Raw genomic sequence first — 17,728 nt, forward strand, 5'->3', positions numbered from 1 at the left:
GGTCCATAGACTTCGATACTCATTGATACTTCATACAATAACTGTCTTATTATTGAACCAAACTAAAATTTGTCATTTGGTAAATTATCCAAGTCCTTTTTTCGCGCACCCAAACCCTTAACAAGCGGACGGAAAACACATGAGTTGTTTGCCTGTTTCCAACATTATTATGTTCTTTCTAAAGCTTGTAAATACTAATTACAATGCTAAGAATATGCTTTTTTATTTGTCAGAAAAAAATGTATGTTGACTTTAATGATTTAATTTATTATTTAATGTAACTTTATTTATGATTGGTCGGCTAGTATTCTATATCCCGTGACTTCCACTACATCAATAGTTTGGAATAGAATATGGAAAGAATATACATAAATCAAAACATAAAACATATTTTTGATCCTTTGTTATTCTTTCGATAGTATAGTAGATTTTTGAGATTTCATGAAAAGTGATTGCAACAATAAGTGTAAGTTAATGATATGTTTCGGAAATCCGTAAAAGTTGTGCTCCCCCGGAAGCAATAAGAACAAGAATATCATATGAAAATTGAGTTTATTCAAAGATTCATATATCAATTTCAATTACTAAACAATTTTCCTATATTATTATTAACAGCAAAGCCTAACACAAGTGCCATATCTGTCAACAATCAGTGGTGTTTACAGGATACCAGAAACAAAAGCCAAGACCGTAGAATCCAGCAAAGGATTTGGAGAAAGCAATCATTTTTAAATGAAACCTCCCAAGTCCAGCCTGTTCGTTTACCAAGACCTGTTGTTACAGGAAACGACTAGAATAATCGTCATGGAAACACGTCACGTCAACATGGAAACTATGGTTTTGATTTTTCCTGTTACTAATTAAGATGAAAAAAAGAGAAAAAAGAAAGAATGTGATTTATGAAATAACAAAAGCAGTGTTTTGACAGAGCTAGAAAACAGATGTGCTGATATATAGCACAGAGGATTTTATATATCAAATTAAAATACCTGACGACATTTTAAATCTTGGAAATTTAAATCTTTAGAGCAAATTTGTGGATGCGTTAAATGACGGTAGCACATCATGACATATTTCAAGGATGCACTTTTTGAATTCAATATGATCATTAACTTTACTTTCGTATTATTTGGAACGAAACTTATTCTTAAACAATTCACAATAGGAATTGTTAAAATCAACTACATATTGTACTAGACATGATTAGAAAATGTCCTATTTATTACTTATAATATTTATGACATGAAAATAAAAATTGTGTGTAAAATAATCTGATCAGAATATTATGTACATGTCTGTGAGCCTGAATATACACTTACCAATCAATTAGTCAAATCAATTAATGACCCAATCAATAACGATTAATCTTATGTTATGCAAAAAACACTGAATGACTTTGTATTTACCACGTGACTTTTAAACTGTTCAGTTTCTGAATTGGACTATTTTTTCTTCCATGTAGTGATAATTTTTTTTCAAATTCTATGATAAAAATATAATGTTAGTTTACAAACAGTATGGATTAGCAGGCTGGCCTGGCTCTTTACTGGTGTCAAAGGATGATCTCATTGGGTTTCAACAGGGTAACGGTCCTAATAGCGCGGTGCTCCTGATGCCTGATGGTTATTAGTATGATTTTTACAATACTTGTCAGGGCATTAATTAGACATCAAGATAGATAGTCGGTAAATTGCGGAGAAATTCATAATATATTCATAATTATTACTTGAAACTTATCCAGGAAAGCCGATTCTTTCAAATAACCAGCGGCTGTTATAATTGCAACCGGATATTATATATTTGAACATACATGTAAATTCAATTTTCCCTCTTACCATGTATGATTTATTTGATTATGTTTTGTTTATGTTATTCTAATGGATCCAGTGTGATTTTGCATAATATATCAGTTCTTTTCCTTCATTTTTAAACACGTAAAAACATTTATAAATTGGAAAAATGAATATGTTTACATGCTTGTTTTGTACAAAACAACCTCTTATGTAATAAGTAAAAGAAAGAGTATCGAAACACGATGCTATTTGATTTGTTCTTTCTCTTTTATATCATAGTTAAACGTAAAACACACGTTCCCTGCTGTCACAATATGAAACCCCAGAATAAAGTAACCAATGAACCAGCATCTAAATATGAAATTTTTTGTCGCTTTCTTCAAAATAAGTAAACCCTAGCAAAATGAGCCAATCAGTGGGCATGCTCTGGAGTCCGGGTTACTAATAGCTGCACTCCAATGAACGCAATGCATGAATATGTATACGATTTGACTCGGACACATTTTCAACAGAAAGGTCCCCAAACTATGACACAAATAAAATATTATCTAAGAACTAACGATAACGTATATATACCAATTGATAGATATTGCCCTTTTACCTAAAAGTGTTAGATTTCTTAGTTTTCGTTGAATATTCCTTTTAACCCTTTCGCTGCCAAAGGGTTATTGTTTTATTGTTCACCTATTTGCCAGAGGATTTTCTAAGAAATTACTATATTATTAATTAATATAATTATTATTATTTGTTATTAGTATTATAATAATTATATATGTTTCCAAATCTGTTAGTATAATAATAATTATTGTCTATGGTATAATTTTCTTTATATTTATTATTATTATTATTAATTTATTATTGTTACTATTATTATTATACAAACGGCTAAAGCCGTCCATATGGCAAATACGCCGAAAATAACAGGGACGGCTTAAGCCGTCTCTTTGGTAGTGAAAGAGTTAAATTCATAAAGTAACACGGAAGTTTTACGGACTTAAGGAAATAACAACAATTTTGAATTTATTGAGCTATTAGTTTTGGAATATACAACAATCCCGTTTAAAAAAATCACAATTTTTACATATTTTATTTTCTTCAGTTCATAAGTATATTAGGAAACAGCTAACAGCTAAGTGGTATTTTATTCAGACAATAATTTACCTGTTACAGTCATATTTACATGTATACATATCTTGCATATAAATATAAGCACTACTATAATTTATTGTATCACACTATACAAACAAATCTTTAATACCCTGATCATTGGTTCAGCACATAGGCTACTTACACCTTACTACTTTGATTTCGTTCTTTTTCGTGAAATATGTCTGTAAAGAAAGCTAATCGGTGATGCTTGCAGCAATATAAAATATTTTTTACATAGTACTACGCACTTGTAATCGTAACGTATATTTTATCTATATACATGACTACTGTTAATATGTAAACAATGTTCAGTTGTTTTATTTTAAATAAATTAATTGTGCTGTAGCTGTAAAATATATTCCTTATCAGGCCATTTGACAAGATATATGGTCAAGTTTAAGATATTTAAAATATAACCTTACCTCACATAGCTGTCTTGGTTATAAAAGCCTTCATCCGTATTATATACAAAACATTTAACGAGGGAATATAACTTTTTAAATATAAAATATTATCATTTTGTAGAGCTAACAATTTGCTCAAATATCATCGTTTGCCATAGATATTTGAGTTTAATTTGATATAATAATAATAATAATAATAATAATAATAATTATTATTATTATTATTATTTTTATTATTATTATTATTATTATTATTATTATTATTATTATTATTATTACAGTACATGTATTTTTTTAAGGCACATGCTTACATAAATATGTTTAACCTAAAATCATTGAAATCAATGTGAAATAAGTTTGTTCAAGATATGATTCATAATTTACAAGTTTAAATGTAATAATGGAATAAATGTCTTAAAGTCCTGTAAGTTCTTTTATAATTGTACCTTTTCTATAATAAAGAACAATTACCACATAATTGTATGCACTCTTCCGTTTACAAATCAATGAAAAATGAATACAGTGTTCATTGTGTGTTCAAAACTTTCAACTGGGCTCCAATGCTACCAACATAGATCTCAGCATAGCGTGAACTGTGGCATATTGATTGAAGAAGATCTCCATCTTCACCTTTATACATTATCTTGCCATGCTTCAAGTCTCCTTTGACTTTATGAATTGTTCCATCATTATAACAGCAGACAAGTAATGACCCATCATCTAACATCAACATTCCTTTTGGTCTTGTAAGATATGTATGTTTATATGTAGCTGTAAGTTCCCCCTGTAATGATACACTCAAGACACTTTTTTTACCACGGTCACTGATGTACAGAAGTTTGGAATCCTTTCTCACAGCAATATACGGGATAAAGTAATTTGAAAGAAAGTTCAGAGGGATGTCATTCAGGATATCACCTTGTGTGTTCAGTACAATAACACTAGGAGGATACACACAAGCAACATAAAGACGGCCATGATTAAAGTCTATACCATAGCATTTCTTACCAACTTTAATACTGCGGATACATGATAGCTTATCGTCTGTTTTCATGACAACTATTTCTTTCTTTACCGGCATTGTTATTGCAAACTGATCCTGAGACATTACAGCAATATCAAATGGGTTTGAGTCTAGAGTTTTCTCTTCTTGTACAAGCCTGTTCTCTATAGATATCAATTTTATCTTATTGTTAAGGTAATCAGCTAGAACTAGTTTATTTGTGTTGAGAACTGCGCATCCTGAAATATCACAATTTGCCTTTTCTGATGAAGTTTTAACATTAATATTTTCTTTCCAAATCAGATGATCAACAGTTTTTGTCACCTTTGAAGGTTCATGACGAGAATTATCGACAACCTCACCAAATACCATTTTCGCACGCAACAATGTTTCCAGTTCAGAATTTCGTTGAAATGAGTAGTGAATATTGGTATGCAATAATGTTTGTTCTGCGTCAAATAATTCATCTGATTTCAGCGTAGATTCAGCCTTTTTCATGCCAATGTAGAGTTGACTGTCTTGATGAGTTGATCTGCTTGCATGTAGACTTGATTGCAAGCATTTTATACCGGATATCATATTTTCACATGTATCAAGGACGTGTTGAATAATTTTGTTGGTGTTGGACTTTATTTCCTCGGCATTATTTAAAGCATCTTTTTGCATCAGATCTATGCGGTCGTTTATTTCTTTTCGGAATTCAGAGATGGCCTTGATGATTTCTTTATTGTTATCAATTATGTTGCTTCTACTGCGTGTAGCCTTCTTCGAAATTTCTGATGCTTCTTTTAATTTTTCGCCGAGCTTCTTCATGACGTCATCGAACTCCTTCCAATCTGCGACACCTTCGCATTTTTCAGGTATGTAATCAACTTTACATGTTCTATGGCCTAAAGTTATGCAATCATTGCATCCGAGTGCATGGTGTGATGGGCAATAAAATTTGATTATTTCTTTTTTGTGAACTTGACACATTTCAGTGCATTCATTGTTTGATTTTCTTGTAGTTTGAATCTTATCAAAATCATTACTCTGCAAAATTTGATGATTTCGTAAGACTTTTGTTTTTCTGTGGACATCGTGGCAAGTTTTACAAAGGTATTCTTGACAAGTGGCACAAAACCCGTGAGCTTCTATACGTTGACCTGTGGTAAGACATGGCTCACAACAGTGATCGAAGTCTTCCGTTGATCCTGCTGCTACTGATCCTAGCAGGTCTATTTGTTTACATCCTGAAACGGCCATTCCTGGAATACTGAAAATAGAAGTTTTTATCACTATCTTCCTTTCTACTTAAAAGGTTATATTATTCAATTTGGCGCATATCGAAATTTTATTTACATCTTAATAAACCACAAATGAAAAACAATTTATGTGTATTGCTTAATCGATCGCTGTGTAGCATTTTAATTTTCCAATGAAAAAGAAATATCTCATTTGACTTGTGACCTTAATTTTTGATATTAAAAAAACATTATCTGCTTTACGCTGCAAACAGATAATTCTATTTCTTATGCATATATATTAAAATTTAATTGGACAAATTTGTTGTGTTAACCGATATTAATCGTATTCATTAAAGTATCAACAATCAATAAATCAATTAAACTCTTTAATGAACATCGATAATAATTCAGTAATAAACGTACACATTAAAAGAATCATGATTCTAGTGACAATAGTATGACTGTGAATACTAGTATCTAATATAGCCAAATAACAACAATACAACATACGCTTTCTTAAAGGGACGCAGTTTCACACTATTTATAAAGCTTTCCAGTACAAGGTAGACTCCCTTTATCAAGAAAAAAAACTACGTCAAAAAGTAAGTTATAAGTTTTACATATCGCATAGTAACATTATAATTATTAATCCAATTCAGTTATGCGTCTCACAAATGTAAGCTAATAATATACAATAAAGAAAAAATGGTATGATTTATTTCCTTATTTTTTCACCGATAGTTTATGTAAAAACGCGAGGAAACAAATATTAAGAAAGAGAAAGACCTTTTCTTACCTTTTGCAGTTATTTATTGTATCTATATTATTATCCGACCTTTACACGATTAAAATGAATTAATTGGATGTTCTTTTTGAAACTGACCTACAAGTTTTCGGCATAGATTAATTATACTTCCTTTCTCCGAAAACGTTTATAAATAGCATGTTCTAGTTTTTGCACAAGGGTAGTTATACTTTTTATTATGTCGCTTATTAATTTAAAAGTCATCTCCCTTTATAAATGATGATAATAGTATAGAGAGGTTATGCAAACTGTATTTCATTTGGATGTTACACAAATTCTCATCTGGAAATATGCTCAAGTGTAAGTAAATTTGTTTTTTAATGATATGAATTATAACAATTGATTTATATTATGACTATTTCTGATGAAATTATAACACAGCGAATCACTGATAGGAAACATGCTAAACAATGTTTTGATCTGTCAAATTGTATTTATTGACCTTAAACATGAACTTTGAGCGTCAAGAAATCAGTATGGTAAACAAAGATATATTTTCATTAGCATCGAGGGTAACATATTGCCAAATCATTATAATTCAGAGTAAAGTCTTAGATCATGACTGTAAAATTTCTTGCAACGCCACTGCCTGGCGTCTTGCCGTCTTGCAATAATTTATAAATAAATGTGTATGACTTCTTGTTAGTTTCTAGAACTCTTACAATATAAAGACTATATTGAGTACAGCATGAATTTGACAAATATGCTCAACAGATATTACTATATCCAAATAAAATATTGAAATCACATGGTGCAAATTCATTGGTAATATATTGTAATGTGTGAAAGAAATCAGGGAAGCACAGAACAGCTAAACTTTTAACATGACTGCATGATTTCTTGCAAATTTAGCATATAAATGCGAATTCTATCTTGCAAGCTTCTTCCGCAATTATTTCAAAACTCAATCGCTATTTGTTTCAATAAAGTTTAATTTCTTTATAGTTATATATGATAATTTATCTAGACGATATCGTTTGTTCATATTCACATTTGAAATTATCAAAACCTCAATTATACAAATGATTTCATCGGAAGTGATACTGCTCCGTTTTAGTCACTAAGTGATCTCGAAAGATTTCATATATATTTATCTAAAAAGTAAGATTCAGGGGAAATAGCTTGCAAGAAAACATACAATATTGATATTACACTTGTAGCACATTTACAGCATACATTGTATCTTAACGAATGTCGTGAACTCAGTTCAGAAAATATAATTAACTGCAAGTAAAATGAATTACCTATTAAGTCAAAATTTAGAAAACAGCAACTCCTTGCCTATGAAAGTTTTGTTTTCCAAACGTGCATTATGCTATGAAAGTTTTGTGAATTCAAATGGTAAATTCTTGCGTTGATTTTATTATTCCTCAACGGGTTTCAGATAATTTTCTAATTTCTTTGTGTCCACTTAAAATTTATAAGATGTAGTTTTAAATAAAAACATTTTATTCATAGGTAAGTATTTTTAAATTGGAGCCGTGAATCAATTTAACAATTTCCTATGCTGATATGGTCCAAATTGAAAAGAAAAGCTTTTTTTAGATTGTAGTAAGATGTATTTATTTTTCAGTTTATAATTATAAATATACTTGATGATTTATTTTAAAGACGATAATCTTATTCCTTTCGTGGAAAACGTCTATAAATATGCATGTCCTAAATTCAAGTTTATTTTGTCGCCTGTATCGTTCATTCAAGATTTATCTACCATTATTCTGTAAGTATAGGTAAGTTATAAGATAAAATTGTTCAAGAACAGCGCATCTGTTTAAAGCACAGACAATTGCTCCTTAAAATACAAATTGTTTGTTTGTTTGTTTTGGGTTTTACGTCACATCGACACAGTATAGGTCATATCGCGACGTTCCAGCTTTACTGGTGAAGGAAAACCTCAGGTGCCCTTCCGTGCATTATTTCAAATAATTATTAAATCCAAATAAACTGTGTATTTGTCAATACCGGCGCATATATCTATTCAAAACTGACCCACATTTGTTCGGCCCAGATAACATTCACTCCATTCCTCGTAAACATTTATACATAGCATGTCCTAGTTTTTGGCAAGGGAAGTTATATATTTTATTTCAATCATCATATTTCAAATTTATTGCCCTTTATAAATAATGATAATAATTAAGTATGTAAAATCGAGAAGTTTTGTATCAATTTTTTATCAACGAGCTGAACAACGAGAGTAAGTAATGTTTCTAATGATGTAAATAACAATTTATTTATATATTATTAATGACGGAGTAATAGCGCAGGGTAAACCTGCTGAATAAATATAGGCTTTGTCATATTGTATTCATTGACAAACAAAACATTCAAACCTTAAACATGCACTTTCAGTGTCAAGCAAATCAGTATGTTAAACAAAACATATATTGCCAGTAACATCGAAGAACACATATTGACAAATAATTAACAAAATTTGACTTCAAATATGAAGTATGTTAAACAAACATATATTGCCAGTAACATCGAGGGACACATATTGGCAAATAATTATTGTGGGTAAAACGGCGGTGATACATAATGACTGTATGATTTTATGCAACGACATTGTATGTCCTGTTGCGAGTTTAATATTAAAATGTGTGTGACTTTTTTCGAGTATCGAGGACTCTGACAATGAATATGAGACTATGAAAGTACAATAATAATAATAATAATAATATGAAATGGAAGGTTTATACTTCAAATATGAAACCTAAGCTCAAAATATAGCATGAAATTAAAGAAAGATTTATATTGAAGATCACATGGTGCAAATACTAAAAATCATGGTTACATTTTATTATTGGTGAAATAAATAGAAATTCGATAGTGCAAGGGTAAAACAGAGCATCTAAGATATTTGATAACATTTATTTAGTAACATAATCGTTTTTTGTTTTAATAAACTTTAATGTCTATTATCAGTTATCTTTATGTCCATAATCACAATTAAATAATTAAAACCTGAATAATACCAAATGATTTCGCCGGAAGTGACACAGCTTCGTTTTAATCACTAAGTGATCTCGCAAGATATCATACAGGACTCACTAGAAAGATTCAGATGATGTCTTATGAGCATGCAAAATATGTACAGTCTTGATGTTACACGTTTGCCACATTTCGAGGATATATTTACAAAATTTAAATGATCTTGTTTCGGAAAATATAAGTAATATCAAGGTTATATATTACAAAATGAAATTATTGCACCTACCATGCTTCTCGTGAAAAGAAACACAATTTGTCGTCTGTCCGACATACATTTCGTGTTATGTGCCTTTGATAAACTTGAGTTTAAGAAACCTGCGTTGGTGGGACGTTAAACAGACATTTTAAATAAGGGGAAATCCCATAAGAAAAAGAACATAAATCAAATACTAACAAATCGTCATTCGTAACATAAAATTGGCAACTTTTAGTTTGCAACATTCAAATGAGATACATCCGTTTACCTTCTGTGAATCTTGTTAAAACAATCACATGTTGCCATATTAAGAATAGTGCAAATAAAGATAAGCAAAGGCTAGTTAAAGGCCAGTTTTACAGCTTTTTCTCATTCACTCCAAGATTCAGTGAAATATTTAAATAAAATATTGCAGGATATAAATGCTTCATAAATCAAATTGTTATTCGATGACAGTCCTAAGATATGATTAGTTACATCTCTTGTGACCTTCAAATGTAATGCCGTAGATTAGAGAACGTCTTTATAAAAAATATCCTAGATTTCAGTTAATTTTGTCGCTCGTATCATTTGAAATTTATCTCCCATTAATCTGAATTATTGACAACTAAGTAAAAGTAAGTTGCCATTGACAAGAGCTGCCAAACGACTCAATATAATTGTTATGTTGTTGTACCTATTTTATTTACTGACCTATTTGTACATTTCATTATCTGTTAATATTATATTTATAAATGGAATCTTTAATTTGATACATGAAACAAAATCAAATAACACAAATATATGAAATATTATTTTAAAGTTATATTGAATGGACATTATTAAGATTGCGTTGTATGTGTATATTTATCGAGCTACAGTTATCTATGTCCACATACGGGTTATATAATTACATTTCTATTGCTGCTTTTTTCCGTCCTTGAAATCATTAAAGGATTATAATTATATTATAAAATTATAACACGACGAAATCTACAGAGTATGGTGTCTGATTTGTGCCATTCGTGTTTTCGCCACGGGGCCCCGCCAACCAAAAAGTCGAGAATTAACAAGTTAAAATGGCTGGGCGCATAGAGAAATGTAGCTGATTTATTCAACAAGTCCGTTGAAAAATAAGTTTTGAAAACTAATGCTGATGAGAAGTGAAAGATTTCAGTGACATTAAGTATAATGGTCATTTGAATTAACTTTAACCGCTGATTTAGAAAACCATGTGTGATAAATAGTTGTATATTTTCTGAGAAATTGGTAATTATTTGTTACTTAATACAATGTTAGCTGGAGCGGCCGCCGAGTTATGAACAGACATGTATTATAATAATATTTCTTAAATATGTCTAAAGCCCGGTTCTAGCAATCCACAGTTTCAAATAGCGAAAAACGAAAACTTGTTGTAATTTCAGATAATCAAAAATGTTTACTAGTGAAAAAATAGAATTTTTTTTTATTGATTTCATTGTTTATCGATCATGAATTATTCATTATTCATATAGTAATACAATACCTGGTTGTTTTATAAAACAAAAAGTAGTGTTGTCAATTTTTTAAGTTTAACATAAAGCCATTTTAGTTGCATTTGATAAAAAATGCCGTTTTTTCTTTATCGTTTCTATATATAAAATTGTTAATTTCTCTCATTTATTTATATCAAGTTTTAATATTTAAAATAACATACTTTGAAACATTTTTGCAATATAATATTATACACGATTGAATATAAATTAAATGTCAACTAGCGGAGATAAAACTTTAATCCTTAATCAAACTTAACGTCAAATTCCTCCTAATATTAATCCAGAGCAATACCCCACGTCGCTTTACAATTTTGATTAGTTTTGATAAGACAAAAATTGCATAATATTATGAATACATACATCTTGGATAATCACATTTTATATAACGTCAAATGTATCATTTTTGTCATACAATTTAAACAGCTGTTTGCATCGTATAAAACAATAAGCTTTCCACAAATAAACGAAAACAACGAGTTATTGCAAACTCTTGAAGCATCGCAATTTAATAATGTTATCAGTAACAATTTTATACTTAAGTCAAATCATCATAAATTTGACTACAGACACAAAGTTGGTAATCGCATCATTTTGAATTGCAAAAGTAGTTAAGCATTTACTGTATCATAAAATAATGATATATTGACGATTGCAAAGATTTATCTTGCAGTATATTGGAGACAGTGATATTTTGCCTTAAACTTAATTGACCTTTTATACACAATTTTAATAAACACATTACTGTATCTTTTTGAGATTGCCAATCGAGAAGTATGTGAACTTGAAGAAAGATAATTCAAAAATTGAACAATCAAAATGCTTTAAGATCCTAATGGTAATACGTGGAAACAAATATACGAGTATGCAGATATTTTTGTCTGTGTTAATGCACATGTATTAAATTATATAAGAAACAGAATAAAAAGTTTCCTGAGAAAATTTTCAACCTCTTTTTAAGTTAGATCAATCATAGAAGCTAGTCATTTAATAGTTTTTGCCTTACTCTGATAACTGACGAATATAACATTTGATAATTGTTTTTATCAAACGATATTCCTTCATTTTAAGCATATTACACTTTTTTTTAAATAATGTGGTCACTTTGCGTTAAACCTTTAAAATACACCAACACAAATGTCTGTATAGAACATTTGACTAAACTTGATCAAGGTTGAATAAACGCCCAAACAAGGTATCTTGTTGTAATTTGTGCACATGTGATTTTTGATTTTTCAAAAACAAGTTTTATATATGAGTTAATAATAAACGTGGTAATAATAAATATTCTATTTGCATAGACTATCTTGTTGCATCAGATGAAAGAAATCCGTCATTTTCTAGGCAATCTGTGATTTTCTTGATGAATCCATATGGAATTTATTTATTTCATTCTACTTGTTTAAGCTTCATAGACATTTACCCTGCTTTCTTAAGTTGTTCGCAAAGTTTCTGCATGATATCATTAAATTTCATTCAATCTGTAATACCTGCGCATTTTTCAGTTTTATGGTCGATTTTGCAATTCCTATGATAAATCGCTTTGCAGTCATTGCATCCAAACTCCCTAACTGATAAACAATAAAATTGAACCAATTCTTTTTTTATAAACTCGACTTTTTTATATCATATATTCGTACGATGACTTTTATTTCATGAAGTCAACACAAATTGTAAGGCCTTTGGACGTACACATCAGTTTCGTTGTGTGTGTTTTTTTTTCATTGTTGTTTATTATTATTGGGAAATGATCTTTATCCTTTCAATCACGTATACACTTAACAAAAGTTCTAACCGAACACTTTTTAAAAAATTTTTTTTCCCCCCTTTTTTTTTTTTAAATTTTTTTTTTAAATTTTTAAAAAAACCCCCTTTTAAATTTTTTTTTTTTTTTAAATCGTTTTTTAATTTTTCCCCCCCTTTTTTTTTTAAAGGGAAAACCTTTTTTTAAAATTTTTTAAAAAACTAAAATTTTTTTTTTTAAAAAAAAAATTTTTTTTTTAAAAAAAAAATTTTTTTAAAATTTTTTTTTAATTTTTTTTAAAAAAAAAAAAAAAAACCTTTTTTTTTTTAAAAATTGGGGTTAATTTAAAAACTTTTTTTTTTAAAGGGGGGGGTTTTTTTTTTTTTAAAAAAAAAAAAAAAATTTTTTTTTAAAAAAAAAAGGGGGGTTTTAAAACCCCCCCGACCCCCCCTTTTTTTGGGGGGGGGGAAACCAAGGGGAAGGGGGGAAAAAAATTTTTTTTAAAAAATTTTTTAAAAAAAAAAAAATTTTTTTAAAAAAAAAAAAAAAAATTTTAAAAAAAAGGGCAAAAAAACCGGGGGTAAAAAAAAAAATTTTTTTTAAAATTTTTTTTTGGTTTTTTTTTTAAAAAATTTAAAAAAAGGGAAAAAATTTAAATTTAAAAATTTTTTTTTTTTTTAAAAAAAAAAATTTTGGGGGGGTTTTTTTTTTTTAAAAAAAAAAATAAATTTTTGGGAAATTTTTTTTTAAAAAAAAAAAAATTTTAAAAAACCAAAAATTTTTTTTTCCCCAAAAAGGGGGGGGGTTTTTTAAAAAAAAAATTAAAAAATAAAAAGGGTTTAAAAGGGGTTAAAAAAGGGGTTTTTTTTTCCCCCCAAAAAAAATTTTTTAAAAAAAAACCCCCAAAAAATTTAAATTTTTTTTTAAAAAAGGTTTTTTTTTAATTTTTAAAAAAATTTAAAAATTTTTTTTTTTTAAAACCCCCCAAAAAAGGTTTTTTTTGGGGGAAAAAAAAAAAAAAAAGGGCCCCCTTCCCCCTTTTTTTTAAAAGGGGGGGAAACCCTAAAAACCCCCCAAAAATTTAAAAAAAAAAAAAAAAAATTTCCCCCAAAAAAATTTTTGGAAATTTTTTTTTTTCCCCCCCCCAAAAAAAAAAAACCCAAAAAAAAAACCCAAAAAATCCCCCAAAAAGGGGGTTTTCCCCAAAAAAAAACCCCCAAAAAAAAAAAAAAAAAAAACGGGTTTTTTTTTTTTTTTTTTTTAAAAAAAAAAAAACCCTTTCCCAAAAAACCCCGGTTTTTTTTCCCAAAAATTTTTGGGTTTTTAAAAAAAAAAAAATTTTTTTTTTTAAAAAAAAAAAAATTTTTTTAAAAAAAAAATTTTTTTTTTAATTTTTTCCCCCCCCCCCCCCCAAAAATTTTTTCCCCTTAAAGGGCCCCCCCTTTTTTTAAAAAAAAAAAAAATTTTTAAACCCCCTTAAAAAAATACCCCAAAATTTTTTTTTCCCCCCAAAAAAAAAAAAAGGGGGGGGAAAAAATTTTAAAATTTTAAAAAAAAAATTCCGCCAAAATTTGGGGTTTTTTTTTCCCCCAAAATTTTTTTTTTTTAAAAAAAAAGGGGGAAAAAAGGGTTAAAAAAAACCCCCTTTTAAAAAATTTTTAAAAAAATTTTTTTTCCCTTTTCCCCCCTTTAAAAAAACCTTTTGTCCCCCCCCCCTTTTTTTTCCCCCAAAAAAAAATTTTTTTTAAAAAAAAAATTTTTTTAAAAAATTTTTTTTTTTTGGTTTTTTTTTTTTAAAAGGTTTTAAAAAATTTTAAAATTTTTTTAAAAAAAAGGGGTTTTTTTTTTTTTTTTTTTTTTTTTTTGGCCAAAAATTTTTTTACCTTTTTAAAAAACCCAAAAATTTTTTTTCCCCCCCAAAAATTTTAAAAAATTTTTTAAGTTTAAAAAAAATTTTTAAAAAAACCCCCCCTTTTTTAAAATTTTAAAAAAAAATTTTTTTCCCTTTTTTAAAAATTTTCCTTTTTTTTTTTTTTCTTTTAAAAATTTTTTTTGGGGGGGCCCCCCCCCCAAAAAAAAAATTTCCCCTTTTTAAAAAAAAGGGGAAAAAAAAAAAAGTTGGCCCAAAAAAAAAACCCCAAAAAAAAAATTTTAAAAAAAATTTTTTTTCCCCCAATTTTTTTCCCCCCCGGGGGGGGCCCCCTTTTTAAAAAACCCCCCCCTTTTTTAAAAAAAAAATTAAAAAAAAAATTTTAAAAAAAAAGGGGTTTTTTTTTAAAAAAAATTTAAATTTTTTTAAACTTTTTTGAAAAAAGGGGAAAAAAAATAAAAAACCATAAAAGGGGGGGCCCCCCCCCCTTTTAAAAAAAAAAAAGGGGGAAAAAAATTTTCAATTTTTTTTCAAAAAATTTTTAAAATTTTTTTTTTTCCCCCAAAAATTTTTTTTTTAAAAAAAAAAATTTTTTGGAAAAATATTTTTGGGTTTAAATGTGGTTTCCCCAGTCTGTAAAATCATTTTTGGGGTTGATGTGCTTTTTATATAATATTGATATAAGTAACACACTGACTCTACGTAAATCTACAATAACCATGTTTTGACTTTACACAAAGTAGATATGTTATGTGTAAAATTCTACACACTATAGGTTGTCACAATATAAGTATAATGTGACATTAAAAAAACTGCCTGTTTTGTTGTTGTTGTTTTTTGTTGTTTCTTTTAAGAAAAGACCAAATTGAATTTCACTTGACCGTAATAAGGAACGCAGCTTATTCCTTCCTTTATTCAAATTATAGATATTTGTTAAGAATTCATAGAGTTCAATAAATTTCTGTGATCAAAATATTTTAAGAAAGGATGAACAAAGTATATCCTTTCAAAATTCCATCTTGTTTATTTGTTTTTTCGTTTAGGGCATACTCTTTTTGCGACGGACGCGCCCTCAGGCGCGTTCAGAGCTAAGTCATCTACACATGGGATTTCGTCGGCTACAATCGCGCAAGGTGTCCTCAACCGATTAACAGCCCAAGAAATAGTACATGAATTTGATCCTTTAAAACTCCCATACTTTGTCGGGATATCTTAATATCTTCCATATTTAGCCTTTTCAATTTCAAATTAAGTTATCCAAGTTAAAATATGAACGTATATGATTGATAAAAACGTTGTAGTCCCGTAGTATTATTGCGCAATATGCAAATTACTGCCGAAACGATTTACCGCTGTCGAAAAAGTAGGACAGCAAATTATACTATAATAAAGGTGTAAGCTCTGAGTTCCAAGAAATTATTAGTAGGAAATAAACATTTCTACGTTATACAAAACATTATTATTAACAAATCAAAAGTTTTTCGTGACTCTAGAATAACTCGCGCATTAATAAAAGAGAACTATTTCCGTGACTCATTCCGCTGGTTTAGCTGAATATTCAGCAGTTATTAATACATTAGAAACAGTACAATGGTTAGTATAAATATCTATTTTTGAAAATGCATGTAACAAGAGAGTTTTTCAACACTTTACAACCATGTAGTCTTTCATGGTAATCTTTATTGAAGGAAGTTATAATATCAGTTCTACTTCCGATTCTTGTGGTTTGTTTACATATTTTTCTAGGTCACGATATGAGTTAACCTTCGCTATTCTAAAAATAGATTCTGCTTCACCTGTGCTGATTTTTGGACAGGCGATTAGTACACATTATACATGTAATAAACCAGCGGATTACATGCAATACAGATGACTTATATTTTATTGTCTATATGCCCACTATGATAACACGAAGCAGTTCTAAATAGCATTCTCACATGTATTATGCTTGAAGTTTATTTGCATGGTTTTATGTAGAAATATTTCGTTGTCAGTTTTTTCTTCTATTTACATATCATTTCTTGGAATAAATCGATAAGGACACTGATTTACAAGTTTGAACAGAGTTTTTAGGCATAAATTTCATTCTGTATTTAAATGCTTTAAAGTAGAAAATCTGAATTATATCAGTTTGGGACACAAAATATATTGCTCTACAAATCTCGAACTTGTATGGAACAAATTTTCTCTGTTATATATTTTGTCGGTTTTTTTTTGTTTTTTTTTTGTTTTTTTTTTTCTAAAAAAGCCTTAATGTCTCTCCGGTTGCATGTCCGTCGCATTCAGTGCTGCAGCACTTTGATTTTACATGGGAACCATACGCCGCTTTTCATGGAATGTCACGAAGTGTACCATTGAAGGATCCATGATAACCGCATTACACGTATGAGTCATTCTACGAAAGTTTCTTACTTTCGCCATCTAAATGTTTAAATTAGGAAATAGATATCAATTCTGAGTGCATTGTTGTAGAATAATGCAAGGTATGAGTTCAAATGCGTAGCAATATAAGCAAGAAGGCCGATAGGCCTGAGTGATTAACAACCATGTACTTGAACAAAAAATGTGCATTATTATACTTTTATGCACGCAAATTTATATATTTCCATTCTAGCACGTCTAGAAAACAAATATATTTGGACTATATGCCTGGTGATCACATTTGTTTTCGCCTCAGAGTTTCCATTAGAAACGTTCTTTAAAGGCTGTTCCAGTCGGTTGAATTAAGTTGTCGTTAAAGCATTCCTTTGCAGAAACACTTTGAGAATATTGAATTTTGAAAACGTTGATGAAGTTTTGTGTTTTTACCTTTTTTCATTTTATATTTTTCAAGCGAAATACAAACTATTTTTAGTGAAATAAATGTGATTATTTTACTGGTTCGCAACATTGAAATAGTTTTGCTGCATTGTGACGTCTTGTAAACAACAAAGTCTATACATCTATAATGACTGAACCAAATATATCGGTGTCCGAATTAATTTTCTTAGACTTTTTTTTCTACCATTCTAGACTGTTTTCAGAACTAAATTTAAC

General features: G+C 28.8%; 1 protein-coding gene across 2 annotated transcripts; it reads right to left on the bottom strand.

The window, feature by feature from the left end:
- Positions 1-535: 535 nt before the first annotated feature.
- Positions 536-6,518, bottom strand: LOC132758659 (uncharacterized). 2 transcript variants are annotated; one of them, XM_060750382.1, is made up of 2 exons: positions 6,372-6,518; positions 536-5,596 (listed from the first exon to the last, which is right to left on the bottom strand). In XM_060750382.1, the coding sequence occupies exon 2, from the start codon at positions 5,592-5,594 to the stop codon at positions 3,873-3,875; it is 1,722 nt and encodes a 573-aa protein (XP_060606365.1). In that variant the 5' UTR covers positions 5,595-5,596; positions 6,372-6,518; the 3' UTR covers positions 536-3,872. The 2 variants fall into 2 exon arrangements, with proteins under 2 accessions (XP_060606365.1, XP_060606432.1); XM_060750449.1 differs by having other exon boundaries at positions 536-5,604.
- Positions 6,519-17,728: the final 11,210 nt, after the last annotated feature.

The sequence above is a fragment of the Ruditapes philippinarum genome, unplaced genomic scaffold (assembly GCF_026571515.1).
Source record: "Ruditapes philippinarum isolate M1 unplaced genomic scaffold, ASM2657151v2 ctg5292_1_1_1_1, whole genome shotgun sequence".
Lineage (NCBI taxonomy): Eukaryota > Metazoa > Mollusca > Bivalvia > Venerida > Veneridae > Ruditapes > Ruditapes philippinarum.